The following is a 25,570-nucleotide window of genomic DNA, read 5'->3' as shown; positions in this document are numbered from 1 at the left end:
GGTAGGAACAAGCTTTTAGGTCACGCACTCGTGGGGTTCTCATGGCTTTTTTAGGGTTCTGTAAAGTGCTTGATGGTTTTGTGCACACTGGACGTGGGTGCGGGTGAGAAAGTGTCCTTGCTTGCTTCAGGGGACTTGCATGGAAGGATGGGGGCATTCCCAGATCTCGACCAAACACCAGTTTTTAAGCAGAGACATGAATGAAATTCCAGGGAGCAGTGTGTAAGTGGCATGAGGTCAGGCGCATCGGGAATGCCTCATTCTTCACGTATTTCTGATGTGACTTAGCGCCTGGCATGGAGTAGGTGTCTGCTCACAGTAGTCGTTGACTGGAGAGAGGAATCAGCACATGAATAAACCACGTCTTTGTGGAAGGATCAAGAAGGGCTACCTGGATTTTTAAAAACCCATTTAATTTTGAAGAAGTTCTCTCAAATGCTTTTGTATGTCTGCATGCATCCATGCATGCATTCATTCATTCATTCATTCATGAGTGCGTGATTTGTTCAGTGCCTGCTGTGTCCCAGCTGATTAAGACATGAAAGGTCACTGTGTTCATGGAACCTACATTCTAAAAGGAGGTAGACGAACAATAAATCAAACAAGGACATTTCAGGTATTGGTAAAAGTTTAATGAAGCTAATAAAAGAGGCTAGTGTCATAGAAACTGAGAGGCTGGGATGGGGGGCGGTGGCAGAGGCCCCTGAGACGGGATGATAGTCAGGGAAGGCCTCTTGGAGGTGGCGGTGGTTTGAGCTGAAACCCGAGTGATGAGAAGGAGCAGCCCCCTCCCCAAACTTCTCCATGTGTGGAAGAGAACTCTCTAAGCCGAGAGGGCAGCAGGTGTGAGCACGCATGTGGTCACCTTGGGGACCCAGAGATCAGGGTGGCTGGACCAGAGTGACCCCGGATAGAGCAGAGCCATGGCGCTCACGAGTGGGAGCACAGACACCGGTAACCCAAGCCCAGAGCCCCGTGGTGAGTGAGGAAGGTGGCCTCGGTGGAGTGAACAAGGACGACTCGAATTCGGGTTGTGGTGGCAGAGATGGGACACCTTGCAGGGGTGGGGTGGGAGGCATAGGGTGGATTAGGGTTGGAGCGTGGGCAGGGGTCCCAGGTGACGGTGTGGTTAGGGGTCAGGAGATAGGAGCGTGGTACCGTTCCCTGGAATGGGGGCATCTGGAGGGGAGGAGGCAGAATGCGATCGAGGGTGGTGGGGGCGGCCCTCTCAAGTTTGGCCCTCTCTCTCTCCCCAAACTTGGGGGAGTAAGCCTGGAGATCCTTTTTATTCAGTGATTTGACAAATATGTATGTGTTGAGAGTGGAAGAACACAGAGCCCTGGGGAGAGTGCAGTGGTGTGGGAGCAGCACGACCTGGGGGCACTGGGGGAGCTGGGAGGGGGTCTGGCTGGCCTGCGGGGCAGCAGCGTGCGTGAGTAAGGAAGGCTTTGGCGCTCGGGCACGTGTGAACCTTCTTCCTCTTCTTCATCTTCCAGCCCGTGTTCCATGTCATGGGGTTCTCCGTCACCGGGAGGGTCTTGAATGGACCCGAAGGAGAAGGTGTCCCTGAGGCAGTTGTCACTCTGAATAACCAGATCAAAGGTTGGCAGCCACATTAGCCCCCGAAACTCTTTCCCGCTTGATCATGGAAAGAATTGGAAAGGGGACAGTCTTTTTTTTTTTTTTTTTTTAAATTTTATATACTTACTTGATGGAGAGAGAGTGCACAAGCAGGGGGAGTAGCAGGGAGAGGGAAAGGGAGAAGCAGGCTTCCCAAAGAGCAGGGGGAGCCCAATATGGGACTCAATATTGAGCCCAGGACTGTGGGATCGTGACCTGAGCTGAAGGCAGTCGCCTAACCAACTGAGCCAGCCAGGTGCCCAGAAGGAAACGGCCTTCATGACTGAAAATATGCCGACTTTTTGTCTCAAGTATTCTTGTGTAGATGGAGGGGTTGCGCAGTTGTGTTTGGCTCATCTTCCGTTTGCCTCTCTCTGTTTTACAGTCAAAACAAAAGCTGATGGCTCTTTCCGCCTGGAGAACATCACGACTGGGACATACACCATCCATGCTCAGAAAGAACACCTCTACTTTGAAACTGTCACCATCAAAATCGCACCGAACACGCCGCAGCTGGCTGACATCATTGCGACAGGGTGAGGGGTGTCCGGGTGTGGAGGTGCCAGGGTGCTCGCTGGGGGAGGAAATTACCTTCAGTCTGACTGTGTCTTTCTGCTGAGGATCCACAACAGCTTTTAGACACCTGTGAGAAGGTCAGGCTGGTCCCCTGAGAAAGATAGTTGCCAAGTCTTAGAAACGGAAGGTACATGTGGCCGCTTAGGGAACATGATCTTGCTTCAGAGTTAACGGGTCTAAGTTAGAAGAAGAGCTCTTGTCTGACCTCCCATCGGTAAGACCTTTCGTGTCTTAACTCTTGACTTTCGCAGAGAGTGTAGTTGCTTGAAAGAAAGTTTGTCCTAAGTTGTGTCTGGTCATTGCGACAGCTCTTCCTGCTTTCTTCACTTACTGTGAGGACAGGAAGGAACATCCGGTGGTTGAGTTTATGTAGTTTTCTCCTACAGTGGTACCGTGTGGTGCAGAGAACCCAGGCCTCATCGCTGGATCTCAGCTCCTTCTCACTGCTGCGTGTTACACACCCTGTAGCATGGGCTTGCCGCCATCTCTCTCCAAGATGGTGCTCACTGAACTCTAACTTGAGCCGGGGTAGGGCCGGGGTAGGGCCTTCCTGGGGAGAGGCAGCATGAACAAGGCACGCAGCCTAGAGCAGCATGGTGTCTGTGGACAGCGGCATACGACTCAGTGTCGTGTGGCAGGCCAAGGAATGTGACTGGGCTGGAGGGCCAGGTCTTAGAGGGTCTTTTCCCATGCCCCACTGGAAGAACGGGGCTTTCTCCCCCAGGAGGCAGGGTCCAGTGATCCATTTTGAACCTGGAGGTGACATGGTTAGATTTTTATTTGCAGAGAGGCTCCCTGGCAGCAGTGGTGGGAGATGACTCTGAAGAGGACAAGACTAGGACGCAAGGGGCATGAAAACAGACTTGTTGAGGGCTTGCCTGATAGGGAAATCAGGGGCGGGTTGGAGAAGTATTTAGGGGTTCCCAGTTGGAGAAGCAGGGGGGCTGTGGAGCCCCGGCTGCAGGCCCAGAGAGGAGCTGAAGGTTCAGCAGGACCACTAGGTGGCGCTCTTCAACAGATGCCTGGACAGATTGAGCCCGGGCTGCCAGGTAGCTGGAACCTTAGAGGTGTCAGCAGGTAGAATTAGAACAGCAGGCCAAAAGTGCTGGGGTGTGAGGGCTGGCCTTGGGAGGATCCAGGAAGTGGGTTTTAGGTACAAGGTTGCGCCTGACTGTCAGGGAGGCCCAGGAGCTGAGTCCTGAAACCATACTGTCGGCTTGGTTATTGAGGAGGCATTGGTGACGTTTTCTATAGACAAGCAGGGGTCGAGGTCAAGGATTCTGCGACAACTGGGTGATTAGGAAGTACGCTGGTGGAACCCAGTACTTTGTCTCTGTTGTGATGGGGCTCAGAAAACCACTTTGGATTTATTCCCTGCCTCCTTTGCCTTCATAAACCTTTTTGAGCACCTCCTCGGGGTGAGGAACCATGACAGAGGCTGGGTGTGTAGCACTGAACCCAACTAGCATGACAGAGACGGGGCTTTTGTCTTCCTGGGGAGACAGACTTGGGCTGAGTATGGTGAATTCTGGTAAATGTGCAGGGAAGAGGGCTGGGGCCCTCACTGGGTCTCTGAGCCGAAGGGACTCCGTTAGCTAAGTGAGGCATTTCCCAGGCAGCAGGAACAGCATGTTCCAAGGCCTCGAGGGGAGGCAGAGGCGCTTTCTGGAAGGTGGCCAGTGTGGCTGAAGGAGCTGGTGAGGTTGGAGAACCCGTAGTCGGGTTGTGGAGGTGGCCTTCCCCCCTCAAAATGGAATGGAAGCAAAGGAGCGATAGGCATCGGGGCGTTTTCAAAACAACAATTTTTTTTTTCTCCCGTGGCTGCTGTGTGGGGAAGAGATTGCAGTGGGGCCAGGGTGTGAGTGGAGGGACTCGAGGGAAGGTTGTGACAGTATCTGGATGAGACGTAGTGGGGGTGGGACCGGGGTGCAGCAGGGTGGGCGAGAGAAGTAGATGCGTCTGCGGGTGAGGTGCGGAGGGAGTCAGTAGGCCCTGTGCTGCTGGGGTCCCAGATTTCTTGTGTGTATTCATTTTTTTCCTTGAAGTGGAACATTTGGGTCGAAGAAAGCAGAAACATACTCGTCGAGCATCTTTGGGAAAATTCGTTTCCCTTTTGGGCCAACGTAGCGCATTTGCCTTTTAATTCATTCATATTTCTTACCTAAAAAAAAAAATCCCAATTTATCTGAGAAGGAAGTGCTTTGACTTTTGTCCAAATGATTATGAGAAGAGAGTAATCTCTTCTCACAATGCACCAGAATTTTGAATTCCTATCCATAAACGTATTAAACCCCAGTGAAGGAATTTGTTGACACAAATCACTTTTTAAGGGACTCAGCAGAAAAAACACTGTCCTATCAGCTTTTCAGTTTATTTTTTAAACTAAAACCAGCTTACATTTGAGGTTGGGGTAACTGGACACTTCTCTTTGAGAGTATGAGCTCAAACAGGCCGGATTGTTAAAATATTAGAGAAGCAGAGAGGTTCAGCTTGGAACAAACAAGACGACACTCCCTGTGACATGTACACAAATCGAGAGAATATGAAAAGTCCTCAAGAATAACTCCTCAGCATTCCCTTTCTGTCCTTTGACTCTCTAAGTGCCCAGAAGAGGAAAATGAGAGCCAAGATGTGTGCCTTCAAATCTGTATTACAGGCTGGCACACTTTCTCTGTAGAGGGCCGGAGAGTAAATACCTGCAGGCTTCAGACAGGCCATGCGGCCTCTATGACCAAACCCAGTATAGCCAGTTTGTACGTGGACAGGCATGGCTGATTCCCATTAATCTTTATTTGGAACTTTGAAATGTGATTTTCATATGATTTTTGTGTGTCAGGATATTATTATTCTTCAGATTTTCTGCCCCTTAGCCCTTCAGAAGTATGGAAGTAGGGGCACCTGGGTGGCTCAGTCAGTTGGGCATCCGACTCAGGATATTGGCCGAGGTCGTGATCTCAGGGTCGTGAGATTGAGCCCTGCGTCAGGCTCCTTACTGAGCGAGGAGTCTGCTTAAGACTCTCTCTCTCCCTTTTCCTCTTCCCACTCCTGCCTTCTCCCCCCACACCCCAAAATGATGGAGGTAAAAAGTGGGAACAGCTTTCCTAGGCCATGGTCCTACAGAAATAGGTGGCTGGCTGGACCGAGCACGTGGGCCTTCATTCCTTACCCCCTGCTCAGGACTGTGAGCTCATGTGGCGGGCTGGTCACTGCACTCTAGTGAGGTGACTGGCTTGTCCTCATTCTCAGATTTCACACGCACAGTCTCCCACCCCTTTATTGGTTTCTGCCCCTTCTTATTTGCAGCAGGGTGGGAGTTCCAGCGTCGAGGGTAGCCTCTAATTATCCCGCATCGAAGCCGCCTTTCCTTATCTTTCCATCATAAGAAGCAGCGGATTTTTATCCAAAATGATCTTGAAGATTAGAAAATAGAACCTTTCGCCAGCTGAGGATACAGGGGTGGCCTCCAGCTGTGGTTTCTTTTTACACTACAACATGTGAGCAGCTCCAGAGTGGAGATCATCCCTTGAGGCTGACAGTCTCTGTTGATCTTTCCCAGCTTGGGGACTTGCCTGTTACGTGCTGTTCCACGAGCTCTTGGTGGCAGCGTGTACTCCTCATTGAGAGCCACGTGTCCGACTTGTTACCTGAATGGGGCCTCTCAGTCATAGGTCGCTTCTGTGCCTCCTCGCTCGTATGGAGTTCAGTTCTGGCTTTGGAATTATTTTAAACTTAATGACCTTTTCTGTTCCCATTGCCCTGATCGCTCTTGTCCACAAATTATATATAATTCCAGGCGAGGAAGGCGTCTTAGATGCCCCCGCCCTGTTTCCCCTGGGTAGGGCCTGGGTTTTGAGGCTGCTGACGTGCTCAGCCCGAGGCAGCTGCACCAACGATCCAGTTTACCTGGAGCATTGTTATCGCCGACAGGTTTTCTGGAAATTGCTTTCGCAGCCAGGGATAACACCGGATGTCACCCACAACCCATAAACCACCCAGCCGTGGGCCTCCTCTGTGCCTTGTCCCTTATACGGAGAGAGGCTCAATCTTCCTTCCAGAGGTTGCTTTCTGAAGCTGGAGTCATTTGGGCTGTTTTCTGCCTCTTCATTAGGGTTAAACTAGTCCCCAGGAGCCGGGCAGGAAGAGGGATGCTTCATTCGGGCTAGTAAGTGCCTTTCCTGCGATGATTGAGTTCTCATGCTGGAATGAATGGTCCCCTCGTTGCAGGTTCAGTGTCTGTGGCCAGATATCAATCATTCGCTTCCCTGACACCGTCAAGCAGATGAGTAAATACAAAGTTGTCCTGTCGTCTCAAGACAAGGACAAGTCTTTGGTCACCGTGGAGACGGATGCTCATGGATCATTTTGTTTTAAAGCAAAACCAGGGGCCTACAAAGTCCAGGTATGATGGGTTTTGTTCTGTTTCAGATATTGGGGGAAAAAAAGTGATTTTTAAAGGGTTATTATTAGCCAGATTGGGGTGTCAGAGGGAACATTTCTAGTCCCAGTTTCTTTTTTCTTTCTTTCTTTTTTTTTTTTTTTAAGATTTTTAAAATTTATTTGACAGAGAGAGATCACAAGTACACAGAGAGTCAGGCAGAAGAGAGAGAGGGGGAAGCAGGCTCCATTCTGAACAGAGAGCCCGATGCGGGGCTCGATCCCGGGACCCTGAGATCATGACCTGAGCCGAAGGCAGAGGCTTAACCCACTGAGCCGCCCAGCTGCCCCTCTAGTCCCAGTTTCTTAGTTTGAGGACTTCACGTTCCTGCGAGTCACTGTAGAGCAGACAGGCACCCAGTTTGGAAAGGGTACACAGGCCTCTCTTTTTTCCAGTCCTGATGTTTATTGGGAGTTAGCTCCAGCCTGCCAATCCGTCCTCCACCTTCTCAGGCTTTTGGCAACTGTAGAATTTCCCTAAGTCCCCAGATGAACCATTTATTAGTGGCACATCCACAGCGCATGGCTTCTGGTACCCAAAGCCGGAATAGAGCTGGTGTGTTTCTTCACCTCGCCCTGAATTGAGGGTGGCCGGTCTGCCACCATCTGACTTCTCCATTGAGGCAGGTGGAAGACCTGGGGTGACCCTGGCCTATGGTCTCGCCATGAGGGTGAAGGCTGGAGCACAGTTGTGGGTGGCAGGCAAGAGAGAAGACAGTCAGAGGTCAGCCCACGGAGCCTCAGGGCCATGGCCCTGCCCGCAGGGTAGACTGTGTCTCAGTGGAGCTCAGTCTCATGTCTGTCCGGTTTGTCCCTGACAAAGGGCAGGTGAGGGGACGGAGAGGGCTGGAAAGGGCCAGCCCCCCCCCCCCAGATGGTGCTCTCCTCCAGGGCACGTAAGAGCCCCCCCATGAGCAGATGGGGTACGAGGAGAGGGGTTTCCCCGCTTCCCCCGAATACAGCACTCTCTGTTCTTTGCTCCTTTACCAGGCAGCCAGCTCTTGAGAGGCTGGCCTTCGATAAGCCTTTGGAAACCCTTTCGAAGCATGAGGGTCTTTTCCAGGGAAGGGCAGCTTTGGGGTGTAATCTTTATTAGGGAGGACGTAGGTGACCTCTGCCCTCTTCCCCAGTCCCTCTTCTTAGCCTAAGGAAGAACCTAAAAGAAAAAGAGGAAAGTGGCTTAATTCTTCTAGGGGGACATCCACGTTGCGTTGACAGGTTCAAAGCTTATGTCACGAGTGATCTCAAGCCAGGAGAAGGTTCTGGGTCTTAGTGTGGTTTGCACCCAGTATACAGATGACTGATGACAGCCCTGTGTGACTGTGAGGTTATGCCGGATAGACTTTCGTGCCCTTGGTGGCAGGGCTGAAGGCTAGTTCTTTTGTATCTGAGTAGAAACACGTTTCCTTCCCATGGCCCGTTTGAGGATTGGTTGTGATTATAAGACTAGGCCTAGAAGTGAACCTCTGTCTGTCCTCTAAGTACTTAGCCTTGGCTTGGGTGAACGTTCTGGTGCACTGTAGGTGCGGGGAGCCACAGCCTTGACACAGACACTGATGTTATCCTGTGTGTCCCTGCAGGTGATGGTTCCTGAGGCGGAGACCAGAGCAGGGCTGACCTTGAAGCCCCAGACGTTCCCTCTTGCTGTGACCGATAGGCCCGTGATGGACGTGGCCTTTGTGCAGTTCTTGGCATCAGTTTCTGGGAAAGTCTCTTGTTTGGGTAAGATGTCAGTTAAAACTGAGAACAAATAGTTTTGGAGGGATTTTGGTGAGTTTTTCTCTGTTGGGCAGTGTTCAAGGTGAATGCCAAAACCACACCTAGAAATGGTTTTTTTTTGTTTTTTTTTTTTTTTTAAAGATTTTATTTATTTATTTGATAGAGAGAGATCACAAGTAGACGGAGAGGCAAGCAGAGAGAGAGAGAGGGAAGCAGGCTCCCTGCTGAGCAGAGAGCCCGATGCGGGACTCGATCCCAGGACCCTGAGATCATGACCTGAGCCGAAGGCAGCGGCTTAACCCACTGAGCCACCCAGGCGCCCTGGAAATGGTTTTTAAGTCCGTTTTGAGTGCAGTTCTTTGAGTACGTGCCACACAGCGAGTCACTGGAAACGTTTCCCTTGAAGTAATTTTGCTTTGGCTCCTAAGAGAGCACATGGGTTTTTTCCCAGCTCTGTCACTTCCCAGCTGTGAGACAGTGAGCTCAGCCTCAGTTTTTGCTTCTGTAGAATGGGAATACTACAGCTCTCAGAGGGTCTTAGAGAGGCTTTAATACAGCCACATCAGGCAATGCGGCACGGATGTTAAGAACGTAGAGTCTGAAATCAGACTGCATGGTCTTACTTCCTTGCTGTGTGACTTGGAGCAAGTTACTTAACCTCTCTGTGCCTTGAGTCTCTCATCTGTACTACACAAGAACAGTGACAGTACCTGCCTTGCAGGGTGGTTGTGAGGAGCGAAGGAATTAGTGTCTGTATGGCATGTGTGAGGGCCTGGGACATAGCGAGAGCCATATAAATCTTTTCTTTCATGAGTAATATTACTACGATGACAGAGGGCCCAGTTCTGTGCCTGGAATGAAATGAGTTCTCAGTGATGTTCTGTCTTCTTTCTCTCTTTTTCTCTGGCTGCTTCTTCTTCTTTTTTAAAAGATTTTATTTATTTATTTGACAGAGATCACAAGTAGGCAGAGAGGCAGGCAGAGAGAGAGGGGGAAGCAGGCTCCCCTTTGAGCAGAGAGCCCGATGCAGGGCTCGATCCTAGGACCCTGGGATCATGACCAGAGCCAAAGGCAGAGGCTTTAACCCACTGAGCCCCCCACATGTCTCGTGGCTTCTGGTGCTCCATGAATACTTCTTCCCTCATTTCACCATCCATCTGACATCGCAGGTGGCTCTGTAATATTGTTTTGCCTCTTTTGGTTCCTGTGCTCGCACAGGGGTTTTCAATAAATGACGGGGTGGCTTTCACTGTTGGTGGCTCCATTGTTGGGTACTGATGACCTGCATGGGGGGAGGTGTCTTAGGGCTGAGCAGATGCATGTGGGCAGGAAAGGAAGCCTGCGCTGTCGCTGCCCTTTGGGACATAAGCGGTGGCCAGCCACACCCAGAGGTGGAGGGTTCAAAACTGGGCTATCGCTGGTGAGGGCAGCTGCCTGAGGTGCTCCTGTCTCTGTTCTGCAGATACCTGTGGTGACCTGCTGGTGACGCTGCAGTCCCTCAGCCGCCAGGGCGAGAAGCGGAGCCTCCAGCTCTCTGGCAAGGTCAACTCAATGACGTTCACCTTTGACAACGTGCTGCCCGGAAAATACAAAAGTAAGACCCAAAGATGGCATCTCGTGGCCCTCATGTACTTCTTGTCTTTCAAAACTTTCCGAAATCCAGCTCTTGGTTTGCATCCCAGCTGCATACCTTTACTTGTCTTCCTCACCCCTTGACCTTGAACATGTGTTATTTAGCAGTGGGTGATAAGGCAAGAATTGCTGTTCCCTGCCCTCACTGACACTTTGTCAGGACAACCCACGCGTGTCTTCTGTTTGGGGAGGGTGCCCTCATTCATGCCATTTTATTTCCAAGTGCATGAAAGAATGACACTGGTGTCCTACCACTTAGCAGCTGTGTGATCTCCCTGAGACTCAGTTTCGCCTTCTGAAATAGGAGTGATACGACTTTCTGTAGAGTGCAGAACAAAATGAAATAGAGTTTGTATAGTGCCTGGGAAGCAGTAGGTGCCGGCCAGCACTGTTTCTCTTTTCCCTGCTGCTCTCAAGAAGTCACCCATGGGCTGTATTTCTGCTTTCTCGAAGCTCAGTTTGGAGCCACTGGCAGTGAATAGCTTATAAAGTAGGCTATTTTATCTGGGAAGTTATATTTTCTCTTCTGTCTGGTGTTGGCACTAGGGCAGGGGGCCCAACTGCCTGGTTTTATAAATAAAGTTTTATTCAAACACAGCCACACTTATTTGCTAATGTATTATCTATAGTTGCTTATATGCTGTGAAGGCAGAGTTGAATATTTGCACAACCTGCAGAGTTGAAAGTATGTATTTTCTGGCCCTTTACAGGAAATGTTTACTGCCCCCTAAATATCTTTACTTGTGAGTGTGCTCTTTAGACACCATCAAATTTCTTTCTTACCGATGTTAATGACCACAAGTTCCATTTTTCTCTTTAGTTCTTATTTTTTTCTAAGCATTACTAGTTATATGGTGTGTGTGTGTGCATGTATATGCACATACACATTTTAAAAAATTAAATCACTGTAATTTTTACTCAGGGAGGTGATGTGCTCTGTGCCCATGTGTGTCTGTGTTGTGGCTTTTCCAGTAAGCATCATGCATGAAGATTGGTGCTGGAAAAACAAGAGTCTGGAGGTGGAAGTTCTAGAAGATGACGTGTCAACGATTGAGTTTAGGCAGACGGGCTACATGCTGCGATGTTCTCTTTCTCACGCAATCACTCTGGTATGCCTGCCTCGTAAGGGTTCTCTTGTTTGGAAAGTGGGAAGGTACTGGCATGCAAAGGAGATTATAGTCATCATTAAGTCAAATGGCCTTTTCTGCCCGCCCCGCTTACTCCCATATTTAGGAAAGCATAGCCAGTGAGCTTTTGAAACCCCTTAGAGGAAGGATGCCTTTGGGAGATTTTCTTGTCCTGGCCCCAAATGAAATTCTAACTTTAATGAATGATTTGGCACAGCTGTAATGTGGAGCACATTAGTTTTTTGGTAGCCCTGGGATCATAATACACACTTCTTGGGGTTTTAGTGAAGTTTAAGTAAATCTCTTCTGTGTTTGGTTTTCTTGGTGTATTCTGCTATTATTTTTGGTAGGTCCTGCCGAGTCAGTTTCTCTGGTATATTTATTCTGGGGCAAAGGACAGAGTGGCTTGGATCTTACTGTCTTGGTGATGGAGTCTCCCTAACAGTCAGTGCCCCCTGGGTTTCAGGGAAGAGTACAGGTGTGTAGGCCTGTCTAGGTCCATTCATGAGTTTTCTAGAACTTTTTGGCTTCTGGTGATGGCACACATCATCGTCAGATTCCGATGGAGAAACTGAGGCAAGTGGCAGTTAAGCCATGGCTCATGTTAGACCCTTGGAGCGATGGCAGCATGTGTTTCCAGTGCCAGGTGACTGCCCTACCTGCTTCACAACGGGTGCTCCCCAAGCAGTGTGGCTGCAGGTGATGGGTTTGTTGGTACCCAGCTGAGAGTAAGTGGTAGACAATTTAGGACTCCGTTCGTCCTTCAACTCTTCAGCGGGTGTCTGTTTCCCTTCAGACGAGATCCACATTCCATAACAGTGGCCAGCAAGGCCCTTCCCTCACCCCCAGCCCCCTACCTCTCTCTCCACCTCGCTGCCTGGTGTCTGGCACGCCAGCCTTCTCTCCACCTCCACACCGGGCTCATTCCTATCTGGGCCTTTGCACATGCACTTCCCTCTGCCTGGACCGCTGCATCTTCTCCAGCAGTGCGCGTGGTTGGTTTTCTGTCGTCATCCAGGCTATAGCCCAAATGCTGCCTGCTCAGGAGAGATCCTGCCCTCAGTCCAGCCAGCCGAGATGTCCCTGCCACGCTCCTGCTCTAGCCTGCTTCCCTGGCTGTTTTTGCCCACCGCTCTATTACTTATTAATTGAAATCTCATTTATTTGTTGACCACATTGATTTTCTCTCTTCCTGTATTAGAATATAAGCCCCCTGAGAGCAGGAGCCACGTCAGCCACCAAGGCCCAGCCCCAGGCTTGTCCCATAGCAGGTGCTCAATAAATATTAGTTGATTGAATGAAAAGCATGTTTTTGTGGGAAGTTTTTGAAGGTTTTTAATTTTCCTATGGCACTCAACTGCTCAAATGATTAATGGCTAAAACACATGACTGGTTCAGAAACAGAAATATTATTAATCATCTTAGTGTCTTCATCTCCTCTAGTAAGTCATTGTATTGGCTTTGGTCTCTTAGGAATTTTATCAGGATGGAAATGGACCTGAGAACGTGGGGATTTATAACCTCTCCAAAGGAGTCAACCGATTTTGCCTGTCCAAGCCTGGTGAGTCTGGAAGGATTGATGGGCTCTGAATTGGAGAATGGAAAGGCACCGAGGATTGTGATAAAGGCCTTTTTTTCCTCCCTGGGTCCTGTTTGCGTCAGACTATCAATTTTGGTTGTGGTTGTACCTGGTTTTTCTGTCTCTTTCCTCTGGAGGAAGCGGTATTTTGACTCAGAGAATTAGAGCAGGGGGTCTGGAGAGCATTCCTGGTCTCCAGGATTCGAATTGGGTAGAGGCAGCTGGGGCCTTTCCCCTCGAGAAATACTATACCGTGGGCCAGTGACCTCTCCTTAAGAGTGATCTTTTGAAGATAAGAGTTGGATCATCTCCCACCTTGCTTGAAATCCTTCAGTGGCTTCTCTCCCTTTGGAACAACTTTACTGAGGTGCCATTTTAGACCATAAAATTCACTCATTTACAACACACACAAAAAAATCCTTTCAAGGATTTCAGTAAACCTACCCAGTTACGCAAGCATAACCAGAATCTGGTTTATAGTATTTCATCACCTGGTGATACTCTTCATGCACATTTCCAGTAAAGGTCTGCTCCAAGCCCCAGGCAGCCACTTATCTATTTTCTGTGTCTATGGATTGGCCTTTTTTGGACATTTCATATACGTGCCATCACAGCAGAGGTACGTGGAACTCATTTCAGGTTTTAGTAGGAAGCATGGCCACCAGATGGGTTAGTGACTGTTTTGGGGAGTAAATCGTGAGGATTCGAATCTTCCTGAAACTGACTGTATTCCTCCAGCAAACAACTTAGCTGTTACCCCGTCTAAGTTCATGGCATACAAGTGTCCTCTGCAATCGTTCCATAAATTTCTGGGCCTTCCTCTGCTCCATGCCCCATTTTAGGAATATTTCTAGGAAGGAGGTCAGGCTGAGTGTAAGAAGGTGGTTATCTCTTGGATCTCTAACAGAATCTGTTAAGTGGAAAATTCTCGGTCTCACTTGTGGTAGAAATGGTAGAAACGTGTTTCCTGTTCTCCGTGTGCACATCCCTGTTAGCTTGGTCTGGGCAGTTGAAACTAATGTGAGCTGTTCAGTTATGGAAAATGAAATCCTGAGCTTGTGAGGGGTTAGGAAATGGACCAGGTCGTTGTGAAGAAGTAGCCAGAGGCAGCGGAAAAGGCATCTGGGATCTCATTACTGTACATCTGCTGTGTGTTTTGTGTTCGAGTGAGAGGTGCTGCCTGTAGATTTTCAGTGCTGGACATGCCCAGGGTGATAGACACCCTCCTCTGAACGTGACTTCTGATTTCCTGGCTGCAGGTGTGTACAAGGTGACCCCTCGCTCCTGCCACCGGTTTGAGCAAGCGTTCTACACCTACGACACGTAAGCTGGGTGGTCACCGCCTGTGGTGTGTGTGAGCCTCTGGAGGAGAGTGGGCGCGCACCTCTTCTTCAGTTATTTCTGAAAACCAAAAGGAGATTTTTTTCTGTATTTTTTCTGGGAGAGGTAAAATTAGGTATTAAAAAAGAATTTCCACGTAAGGATTTTAAGACACTTAGATAAATTATTGTTGTTGTTGTTGTTGTTGTTATTTTTAGAAAGAGAGTGAGAGTGTAAGCAGAATATGGGGAAGGGCAGAGGGAGAGACAGAATCCTAAGCAGACTCCATGTCCAATGCAGAGCCCCACACTGGGCTCAATCATGACCCTGAGATCATGGCCTGAGCCGAAATCAAGAGTCAGGTGCTTCACTGACTGAGCCACCCAGGCCCCCTGACACTTGGATAAATTATTGAGTAAATGGAGTTGAGATCTCTTTCCTTGAAATTCTATAAGCCCAGGACGGAAGGCTGAAGTTTTCAAGTGGCATAACTTTCTTGGTTAAATCCTCTAGCCTTCACTGATGGGAGTTTCTCAAACTCCAGCCTCCCGTTTTTACATTTCTTAAAAACGCTGGAGGGTTTCACTGGGAATTGGAGGTGTCAAATTTTGGAGTAGAAAATTAGTTTATTCTTTCTTTCTTTCTTTTTTAAAGATTTTATTTATTTATTTGACAGAGAGAGATCACAAGTAGGCAGAGAGGCAGGCAGAGAGAGAGAGAGGAAGAAGCAGGCTCTCCACTGAGCACAGAGCCTGATGTAGGGCTTAATCCCAGGACCCTGAGATCATGACCCAAGCCGAGGGCAGAGGCCTAACCCACTGAGCTCCCAGGCGCCCCTAGTTTATTCTTTAAAACACTGATAGGTATGTCAGGAGTACCTCACTTAGAGTAATTCTGTGTAGTATATTTCAGGGTCCAAACGGTTGCCCATAAAGGGTGTGTCTCTGATCCTTTGAGAACAACTAGGTGATGTTACTGGTGTTTTCTTCTCTCTTTGATTTATAGGTCGTCACCTAGTATCTTGACGTTGACAGCCATTCGCCACCATGTCCTTGGAACTATCACCACTGACAAAATGATGGATGTCACTGTGACGATCAAGTAAGACTCGTGCTCTGCGGTGGCCCTGAGCACAGTGGGGTGGTGGACGAGGCCCGGGGACTTCTCCAGCAGACACTCTGGAAATTATTTTTGATTTCTTATCTCTAGGTTTGTGTACAGACGGCCTTTCCTCTTACACAACATAGCCGTAAATTCACCATAGCCTTGATCTCTCCTTTTATGATTCCGGAATTAACTGTGGATTGAGGAAGAGCCTTCTGACAGCTCGTTTCTGTGCCTTAAATTTCTGTTTGAACCCTTTACACTTCCTGGCTCAGCTAAGGGGGAAAAAATTCTCTACCTTGTTCGCTATATTTCAAGTGTTTTAGGAAATTCAGAGAAATTGCCTGTTTTTCTTGAGACCGTTTCTTGAAGGCTGGGCAAGTAACGATGGCACCTGATTTATGAAGGATCATGAGGGAGAAGGTCTATGAAAGGCAGTCCTTCACTGAGGGTCAGGTTCATGTGAACATCATCTTTGAGAGAAATTTTACAGTGTGGCAAGGTGCGTCTGACACCCTAATTTTCTCGAGAAATGGGAGAATTTTGGCCATGTGACTATCTTTGTGAGAGAGAATGGAAACCTGAGTAACTTTTCCCCTCCTTACCTTAAGTGATCTTCTTAGCTGTGTCTCCATCTCTGCCTTTTCTACTTGTCCTCCTATGCCAAAAGTGTTTGTGGAGAGTCTTTGGTGTTCAGGGCCAGCCCCTGCATATGTGGGACTTAGAAGCCACAGGGGACACGGACAGTTGACCAGGTGTTGCACACAGAACTGTTAGGTTGCACCTGCTATGAGGGCTTTGTATTGGGCCCTGTGAGGATTGGGGCGACCCGCAGGGGAGGCAGGCCAGTAGCCCCAGCCCGTGTTAAGGGTCTTTGCTTTATCCCAGGGACACTAGGATGTGTTTTAAGTAGGGGAGTGACTTTTTGCTTCAAAAAGCTCCCACTGGCTGCTGAGTGAATAGGTAGAAGCAGCCCACGGGTGGACATCCCTTGAGGCAGGAGTCCTGGTAGGTGCTGATCGGGGTTCAGTCAGACAGATGGTAGTGGGCTGGGGGGCAGTGGGCGGCCGGGAGGGCTGTTGAGCAGATGGAACCGACAGGATGTGGCAATGCACCGAGCAGTGGGGTCAGGAGGGACGCATGTCGGGGACAGCCCTTGGCTGCTGGCTGAGGAGAGTGGAGTGAAGGGCCCCACATCCCTCAGGGGAGCCAGGTGTCTCGGAGATGGACTTGGGAGTGTTTCTTGCAGACCCAGAACTGTGCCCGGTGCTGGAATAGCGCCTTTTGCTATTCTCCTGCTTGGAAAGTAGCAATTAACTGGTGGGACTAGAAATTCATGTTCTTACCAGTCATGACCCTGTCTTCTCTTATTTTCAGTCTTTATTGAATCCATTTTTGTCACCTCAGAGGGTGTTTTGTTTCATTTGCTTGTGCTGGGGATTGTATGAGATGCATGTACCGGCGGGACACGGCTGCCTGGATCCCTCCCGGGGCTCTTGTGCTCACTGTGTCCCACACTGGACTCCTGGTTGTTGCCCTCCACAGACCCAGTCTTTGTCTCTCTCAAGATGGTCCTAGACTCTTCCTTCTCCCGCGTCCCGTACCCAGCCAGTCCATGCGCAGATCCTTGGCCGTACAGTGAAATATGCCTGCCATCTTGTCCCTTCTCAGCACTTTGCCTACATACTCTCTCTTGTCTGGATCGTTGCTACAGCCATCGTCCCTGGCCAGTCTGCGTTCTTGCTTCATGACGGTGTGTTTTCCATGCAGAAGGCAGAGTTCATCCTTTTGAAGTAGAGATCATGTCATGCCTTTGCCTGTAGCTCCAGTGGCTCTCCGACCCACCCCAAGTGGAATCAGGTTTACAACAAGGCTTGCAAAGCCCTACTCTGACACCTGCTCCACGGTGACCCTCTGACCCCTCTGGTTCTTCCCTGGGTCCCTCTTCCCAGGCCACCTCTGTCTTCTGGCTGTCTCCCCAAGAAAGCACCCTCCCAGGCTCCAAAGGCTTTGAACTTGCTATTTTCTTGCCCACCATGCTCCTTCACCAGGGAGCCCAATGAAGAACAGCACCCCCATGTTCCCAGCACTCTATCCTTCCATGCTGCTCTGTTTTTCTCTTGTGCTTACCTGACATCATTTTCTGTTTGCCCTCTGCCTCTTCCCACCGGAATGCGGATTCCACACAGTCAGGGAATGTCTTCTGTCCAGCGCACCGGTTCTCTAGCAGAGTGTTCTCGGTTAGGGTTGAATGAAAAAAGATGGTGGTGTGCAAAGACTTGCACATCCTACGGGAAATCTGACACTTTCTTCAAGTCAGAAGTACTTCATCCCAGCCGAGAGCTCCTAGATCTGCTGCCATCATAAAGAAGTTCAGTTTTTATTTTTTTAAGAAATGATTGGTATGTTCGAAACTGAACTGGAGTGTGCCACTGTGGTGGCCTTATAAGGGGGTTGGCTTTTTCACTTGTGGATGACTCCTTGTTGAAATGTCAGATTGCCACCGACTGCAGGGATAAGTGACCACCTGCTCTGGGCGGCCCCTTCCTTTCTTCCAGATCTTCCATTGACAGTGAACCCGCCTTGGTCCTAGGCCCCCTGAAGTCTGCGCAGGAGCTGCGGAGGGAGCAGCAGCTGGCCGAGATTGAGAGCCGCAGGCAGGAGCGGGAGAAGAGCGGCAAGGAGGATGTGGGGGAAGGGAGGACCAAGCCCCCCGTCCAGGAGATGGTAGAGGAGCTCCAGGGCCCCTTCTCCTATGACTTCTCCTACTGGGCGCGGTAAGCTCGCGCTCTCCACTGCCCTCCGTTCTGATCGCCTTCCTAACGGAGGGCAGCACCAGCTGCATGGAATTATTTCCATTGTTTTAGGTCTGGAGAGAAAATCACTGTCACACCGTCGTCCAAAGAGCTGCTCTTCTACCCGCCTTCCATGGAAGCCACTGTTAGTGGAGGTAAGCGTCCACTTGGGGACCCAGCGACACGTCTCTGCAGCCGTTCCTTGACCTGCATTTAAAAACATTTCTGTGTATTTGTTCTCATGAAACCGTCTCTGTACAGCTTCTGAAATCCCCTTTGGCACAGAGCTGTGACTGCTTGGCTAGTGAGGGAGTGAATGGAAGGTCTTTGTCGATGAAAGTGACTCTGGTTATTAGAACTTGGGCCATCTTTCTGGAGAAGGACTACCAACTGTTTTCCCTGCATTTTTAGTTTGCCACCAAAAGGCAGGTGAAAAACAAAGCCGTTGCTTACTGAAATGTGAGCATTAGCCACCAGATGTCTGAACTCTTCGTGGTGTTTATACTTGTTGGTAGGGGTGAGGGAGGGTTTTCTTCAGACCAGACAATTAGAATTATGGCTGGTGGAATATTCGTATTTTGGCTTCTGATCATTTCCTCTTTTTTTTTTTTAAAGATTTTATTTATGTATTTGATACAGAGAGAGAGAGAGATCATAAGTAGGCAGAGAGGCAGGCAGATGGGGAGAGGGAAGCAGGCTCCTTGCTAAGCAGGGGGCCCAATGTGGGGCTCGATCCCAGGACCCTGAGATCCTGACCTGAGGCGAAGGCAGCGGCTTAACCCACTGAGCCACCCAGGCGCCCCGTGGGCCTTTCAAGGATAGAGGCATGGGTTCCCTGATTCTTGTGGTTTCTGTTAAATGTTAAACAACATTATTTGGAGCTAGCTTCAGATACCTCTGTTTCAGGCCCCTCTTTAGTGGGAAGCCCCCAGCCAGAATGCCCCCTCCCATGACAGCTAGGTCCCATTCTTCTGTTTCTTCTCTGTTTAGAAAGCTGCCCAGGAAAGCTGATTGAGATCCATGGGAAAGCTGGCTTATTTCTGGAAGGCCAGATCCACCCAGAGTTGGAGGGAGTCGAGATCGTCATCAGTGAAAAGGGGGCGAGCTCACCCCTGATCACAGTCTTCACTGATGACAGAGGCGCCTATAGGTAAGGCCTGCTGAAGAAGTATTTGCTTGGGACCTGGTGGAGAGCCCAAGCTTCTTCGGGGCTGATGAGGCCTCCCGCAGGTGTGACACACAGCCATCCGGCATCTCCTTGCTTTTGTCCAGTGTGGGGCCCCTGCACAGCGACCTGGAGTACACTGTGTCCTCGCAGAAGGAAGGCTATGTTCTGACTGCGGTGGAAGGAACCATAGGAGACTTTAAGGCGTATGCTTTGGCCGGCGTCAGCTTTGAGGTAACACGTTTTAAAAAGTGGTTTTATTGAGGTATAATAATTGACATACAGTAAACTGCACATAAAGCCTAAAATTTGATTATTTTAGCATACGGGTACACCCTTGAAAACAGTGACAGTCTACCACGCCACTGAGTTTCCTTGTACCACCCCGCCCCGCCACACCCCTCCTGCTGATCTGACCTGCTCTCTGTCACTAGTGGGTTAGTTTGCGTTTTCTAGAGTTTACACAGCTGGAATCATACAGAATGTTCCCTTTTCGGGGGCTTCCTTCCACCCGGTATAATTTGGAGACCTGTTGACTTTAGCTTGTTTGTGTACCTTTTGGCAAGGGTTTCAAGCTCTCACCCTTAACTGTGCTGTGTGTAAAAGGAGAGAATGTTCCTTGAGTGGTATTTGAGGTCATTCTTTCTTCCCTCCATTCTTCTTGGGAAGAAACTTGCCGTGTAGAGTCCAGAGTCCAGTCTCAAGGTCCTTGAGTGTGATTCTTTTCAACATAGAGGTTCAAGGAAAAGCAGTACAGATGACCTCTCGTACAAATTTCAAATTCTCTTGTGCAGGATGCATTTTAAAGTATATCAAAATACATTCCAAGTGGGAATAATTGTTGAGCCATAAGAAATACCCTGGATTATCAGGAACTGCTAAAATCCGTAAGAAAATGGCAAACCCCATCGAAAAAAGAACAGCAAAGTATAGGAAAAAGCAATTTGCAGAAGTCATCCAAGTGACTAGTAAACATAGGAGCAGCACTCAACTTCACCAGATGGAAAGGAAGTTAGGGGAGAAACACTGAGTTTTCGGTTAGATTCGCAGTGCTTCAGACAATGGCCATTTTTTGGATCGTGTGTAGGGCCCTGGGCATGGATGATTCATGGAACTGGAGGTGGCTCCCGTCACTTCGGTGTACAGTATGGTGGCATCATTTTGAATTCAGAGGGCATGATGTCCCGGCCATTCCCCTAGTAATAGAGGAAATCATAAGTGCACAAAGATACACCTGTTTTGGGACGCTTTGATGGTCCCTCCTTTTCTGTTGCAAAAGTAGGTTGCCGGTCTGTGTGCCGCGGTCGGCCACCCCCTGCTTTAGGGTGCTGTGCGTGAGGACACAGTGCACAGGCGTGTTTGGCCTGGCAGTGCGGGAAGTAAGAACCAGTGGTCGGGGAGAAGGGGTGGGGTGTGGTGCAGGGACGTGTGGCAGGGTCCTGTGCTCGATCCACCTGCCCTCCCCTCTCCCCTGCCGTGAACTTGCCTGTCAGTCAACACTAGCCTGTGGTGTTTACACGCTCATGTGGGCACAGAGGCAATTCTGGAAGACTGCATGCCAGACTCTTAACAGGAGTTACCCCTGAGGTCAAAGAGTAGACGTTCTGTCCCCCAGCAGATCACGATAAAGAAACACAACCCAGAAGAGTTGCCTCTTGACTTTTGAAACGTTGTCTTCAGTGGGGAATGGGAGTCTACGTTGCTCATGCTTTCCCTTCTCGCCCCCAGATAAAGGCCGAAGACGACCAGCCCCTCCCCGGGGTCCTCTTGTCCCTCAGCGGTGGTGTGTTCCGTTCCAACCTCTTGACTCAGGACAATGGCATTCTGACTTTCTCCAACCTGGTAAGGTGACCTGTGGTTTAGCGCCCGCCAGTTAGCCCCCCTCCCCGAGAGCGTGGGGAACGGCCTGCGTGACTTCTGTGGTGCTTGACAACGTGAGAACAGAGCCCCGGTGTGGAGTGTTTTACGTTTCTTAGGGGACCAGCCGTAATTAGAGTATTGCTCTTACTAGAACTTAATGTTGCTGATTCATGTTCCCTCCGCCGGCGCGTCTTGTCTTCCGGCCGCTGGCTTGTCACGACGACAGTGTAATTAATTACCGTGGCCGCAGCGGCTCCTGTCCTCGGCATCCCTCTGCTAGACCACGGCGTCACGTTGTTGACAATGCCAAGGCTCATTTGGGGGTTAGCTTGTGTTTCTTCTGCAGACTGTGGTCCGCATGGTGGGAGGATAGCCCCATCTCCCACGAGATGGTGTCCGGGGCCCTGGCCGGTGGGGCCTCTAGAAGTGTACGTTCATAGGCCGTTCTGTGAGTTGTGGGAATAAAGCGACCGCCGCAGGGACGTTGCCCGCAGGCAGTGAGGCAGCTTTAAATCTTCCCTCCGGGGCTTCCTTGCTGGGTCATCGCAGGGAAGCTACTTGACCTCTCTGAGCCTCAGTTTCTTGATAAAATTCAGGTTGGTTGCTACTTCACAGAGGTACCGTGGGCACCTAATTCTGCCCAATTCTGTTGTCATTGTTGTCACTATAACCCATTTACAGGGGAGTTAGAGTCACTGTTTCTGTCTGTGTGGGAAGTGCCAGAGCTCTGGTGGCCACATCCCTGTCCCTGATGCCTTGAGTGTCCCCGGTTCAGCCACACCTAGAGGTGGCAGCAGAGACTCAGTTTGGGCTTTCTCTCGGCAGAGCCCTGGCCAGTACTACTTCAAACCCATGATGAAGGAATTCCGGTTCGAGCCGTCCTCGCAAATGATCGAGGTGCAGGAGGGACAGAACTTGAAGATCACCGTCACCGGCTACCGAACGGCCTACAGGTAAGGGGCCCACCTGCTCCCTGGTCATCCAGGCCTGAGCTGGGGAGTCCCACTCAGGCCTCTGTTTCCTGGGAACCCCACCTCCCCCTGTTCGGGAGTCACAGGAGATAAGAGAGCAAGTCCAGAGAGTGTTAACTGCTGCCTTTTTTTTCGAATTCCTCAAATTAGTGATTCCGTCACAAAGTTCCTATTCTGAAATTGGTCTGAGCGAGCCCATTTAGTTGCTTAAAAGTTTGATTTTTACAAGGGCTTGAAACTCAAATTAAATTTTAAGAAGGAGGAAATGAACCCACTTGAGTAAGGCCTCCAAATGTTGGAGAGAGGAAGAAGTGTTAAGTTTTCCTCCATTCCTTGTCTCTCGGCCACTCACATTTTCTAGTGTTTCAGAGACTGGTGGAGATGGTTTGCACAAATGCTAGTAGGCATAGACGATACACTGTGTGTCAGCTGTGTTAGCCCTGTGGAGCTGTAAGTATAGACACGTGTACACACACCACACGTATGTATTTATAAAGGTACACGGAAGCACTTGAGGTGAAGACCGATTAATCAAAAGGTTGAGGAAAAATGGGCCGTTTTCAAATGAGTATGTGGAACGAGAGAGAAACTGATTCCGTTTCATGGGATGCTTCATTATTTAAAATACAACTTAATGAAAATAAGACCAGGTGGAATAAATTAAGGCTTAGCTCTTTTTATTTATTTATTTATTTATTTATTTGACAGAGATCACAAGTAGGCAGAGAAGCAGGCAGAGAGAGAGGGGTGGGAAGCAGGCTCCCTACTGAGCAGAGAGCCCGATGTGGGGCTTAATCCCAGGACCCTGAGATCATGACCTGAGCCGAAGGCAGAGGCTTAACCCACTGAGCCACCCCAGGAGCCCCAAGGCTTAGCCCTTTTTAATTGTAATTTTCTGGAGCATTCCTTCAAACGTGTAAACAAGAGCCATTGATGACAGTCTTCCGGCTGGCTCGAGCCTTCGGGCAGGAAGGCTGGATTCAGAAGTGACCAGCCTGGACTGAATTGCCTGGGTCGCCAGTGACAGTTCTCTCTGGACTGTTCAGCACACTGTAAATTGCTGGTAAACGCAGGACACTTGACTGCAGATCCTTCGTGTGCTTCAGAAAACCATGGGACTTAACCATGGTCTGTGTCTTCTCTTGTCACTCTAGTTGCTACGGGACCGTTTCTTCTCTAAACGGAGAACCGGAGCAGGGTGTGGCCGTGGAGGCAGTGGGACAGAATGACTGTAGTATTTATGGAGAAGACACCGTGACAGATGAGGACGGGAAGTTCAGATTACGTGGATTGCTGGTGAGACTTGGGACGTTTTTTGTTAGTGGGTCCTTTCACACTGTGTGCAGAGGTGTCTTGTGGTGCCCCCAAGACTGGTATGAATGGGCTGGGCAAGGGGCTTAGGGTTGGGGAGTTAGGGCTCTAGAATCCTCCTAGTCCCTGTCTTACCTGGCACAGTTTACCTCTCATTGAGCTCACACATTGGGTTGGGGTTTTGTGGCCAAATACAGTAGGAAAACGGTGGGTCTGCTGGAGCTTCTGCCTGGTATTGGGTGGTTGTGGCCTAGGCCAGGGCGCTCAGACCAAACGTCTGTGGGGCCAGAAGAGGCATGTGAATGGCTGGAGCGGAGGATGCTGGGTGTGCACTAGGGAGTGGTGAGGACTGTGGTGAAGCCCAGAGGGCAGGCACTGCCAGATCATTTGAATTGTCAAAAGACAAGTCAGAAGTTCAGATTTCCATGTGAAAGCTCCTGATTTTTAGGTGTCAACAAGTAATTAAGAAGAAAAACCCCCCACAAACGCACAACTTTTTTGTGTGGGTCAAACAACCAGCTCATTTTTCCTTTTGGAGGCTCAGTTGCAATGTTCGGTTCAGGGTTTCTGGTGCTTCCTCAGTCTGTGCTCGTGTGTTCACGCGTTTGCTCATTCGGCAGACATTACCCATATCCTGCGTGGTCGCTGTCTGAGTGTAGGTTGGACCGCACCCACTGCACTGGGCCCCTTCCCCGGGTTTTCACTCTCACATACAGCATACTCCTAGCTGCCCGCATGGACAGGCACGCACAGCTTCGCAGCAGGCTCCTGTTTGCCCAGATCATCTGAGCTGAAATGTCAGCCAGGTTCCCGGTTGATTTAGATATTTAGTTGGGACACGGCTGTTCTTGCCCCCAAACAAAAAGCATCCCAGGGTCACATACTGGGGTACCTGGGAGGCAGGTCGGAAGGTTGCCTGGTGAGCTTGGGGTGGAGGAGAATGGACTTGGCGGGGTCTTCCTGGCTGTGCCGAGGACTGGGATTCTGATGGTCCGGCTGAATGCACACGAACTGGGTGGGCTCTGTGCATCACTCCATTCCATGTTCTCATGGCATGTTCTCAGCAGAGCCATCAAGATGACCGCTTCCTTGCCAGGCTTCGAGTCTGCACAAGTCTTACCGCAATGCTCCTTTCTCGCTGTCCCCTGCTCTGTGTTTGGGGGGAGCCCTGCCCCCTAGGAACACGTGGCCTCCAGGCCTCTGCCTTCCTGTGCAGTAGTTCTGAGAACTCACAGGCGGGAGGCCGTAGTCTCCAGCCACTGCAGCCAGGGTAGGAGAGAGGCCTCCGCTAGTGGCAGCCAGGTGCTTGGCCTCACGAGGCCAGTGCAGGCCCAGTCTTTGCAATTCCGTCATTTGCTGGCTGCACGGACACCCTTCTGCTCTCAGCTGCCTAGGTGTGAACCCCGCCTCCGTCATCGCTTAGCTATTTACGTTCAGGCAAGGGGTTTGTCCTTTCTGTGTCTCCTTCATCATCTGTAAGACAAGGATGAGAGTGAGGTCCACCTCAGAGCTCGGCCGTGGGTGCTAAGTAAGTCGGTGTTTCTGGCACACGCGGCAGTCGGGCACTGGGACTCAGTGAGTAATTGACAGCGTCGACACACACGGCTTCCCCCCGAGAGGGCCCTCATCCACACTGCCAGCTCAGGTCTTGGTTTGTAGCTTTGTGGGCCAGCAGCTTGAGAAGGGGTCTGGTGGGTGCCTGTGTAGGTCGAGCTTAGGTGAGCTTCCCTTACCCTGGGTGGACTCTGTGTTCTTGGCCTGCTTCACTCTCACGGTTGCGGGAACACAAAATCTACATCCCCTTCTTGGTTCTTCCTGTGTCTTGCTGGCCCGGACGTGCTCTTCTAAACTCACCAGCTTAACACGTTTTGTGTAATTAAACCACAGAGAGCTAGTTTCCTTTTCCGGTGCAGTAGATTTCTGTTTTAATTGATGCTCTAAAGACACACTCCTCCTCCTCCTTTTAATATGTGGTAATTTATTAGCACTCTTGGTAGTTTTTAGAATTACCCTGGGGGCCGCCCACGTGCCAGGCCACAGTTCTGGGGGACATCCTGGGCCATTCCTCAGCCAGTGTTTGGGATCAAGTTTACCAGTCTCCCGGAGGACACCAGGCTAGAGATCCCTTGTTGGAGCTTTCCCGGCCCCAGTCGGGACTCGTTCATCCATTTCACCTTGAGCGAGAAGCTGCGACACTCAATTCCACTGCCAAGGGATGAGGGCAAATCCCCAAGTCCATCAGCCTGGGCCTCGAGTGAGGAGGGGGCCGGTTGGGGTGGATCAGCTGCCTGGCTCCCAGTGACCCAGGCGCAGGAGGGACTGGGCAGTCCCTTTTCTGCCCAGGTGACTCCTCACGT

At 50.1% G+C, this 25,570-nt stretch overlaps 1 protein-coding gene across 1 annotated transcript in view; it reads left to right on the top strand.

The window, feature by feature from the left end:
• Positions 1–25,570, top strand: part of LOC309855044 (BOS complex subunit NOMO1) — a 54,587-nt gene that overhangs the window by 14,737 nt on the left and 14,280 nt on the right. Inside the window, exons 10-25 of the mRNA XM_082714868.1 lie at positions 1,497–1,602; positions 2,006–2,156; positions 6,421–6,595; positions 8,211–8,352; positions 9,812–9,943; positions 10,954–11,090; positions 12,582–12,669; positions 13,947–14,010; positions 15,013–15,108; positions 17,670–17,888; positions 17,979–18,061; positions 18,897–19,056; positions 19,179–19,305; positions 20,800–20,913; positions 21,757–21,884; positions 23,057–23,198. Coding sequence (XP_082570994.1) covers positions 1,497–1,602; positions 2,006–2,156; positions 6,421–6,595; positions 8,211–8,352; positions 9,812–9,943; positions 10,954–11,090; positions 12,582–12,669; positions 13,947–14,010; positions 15,013–15,108; positions 17,670–17,888; positions 17,979–18,061; positions 18,897–19,056; positions 19,179–19,305; positions 20,800–20,913; positions 21,757–21,884; positions 23,057–23,198 — 2,064 coding nt within the window. The remainder of the gene's footprint in view (positions 1–1,496; positions 1,603–2,005; positions 2,157–6,420; positions 6,596–8,210; positions 8,353–9,811; positions 9,944–10,953; positions 11,091–12,581; positions 12,670–13,946; positions 14,011–15,012; positions 15,109–17,669; positions 17,889–17,978; positions 18,062–18,896; positions 19,057–19,178; positions 19,306–20,799; positions 20,914–21,756; positions 21,885–23,056; positions 23,199–25,570) is intronic.

Source organism: Mustela nivalis (genome assembly GCF_964662115.1).
Source record: "Mustela nivalis genome assembly, chromosome: 19".
Taxonomy (NCBI): domain Eukaryota; kingdom Metazoa; phylum Chordata; class Mammalia; order Carnivora; family Mustelidae; genus Mustela; species Mustela nivalis.
Note: the sequence above shows the minus strand (reverse complement) of the source record. Positions and strands in the feature narration are given on the sequence as shown.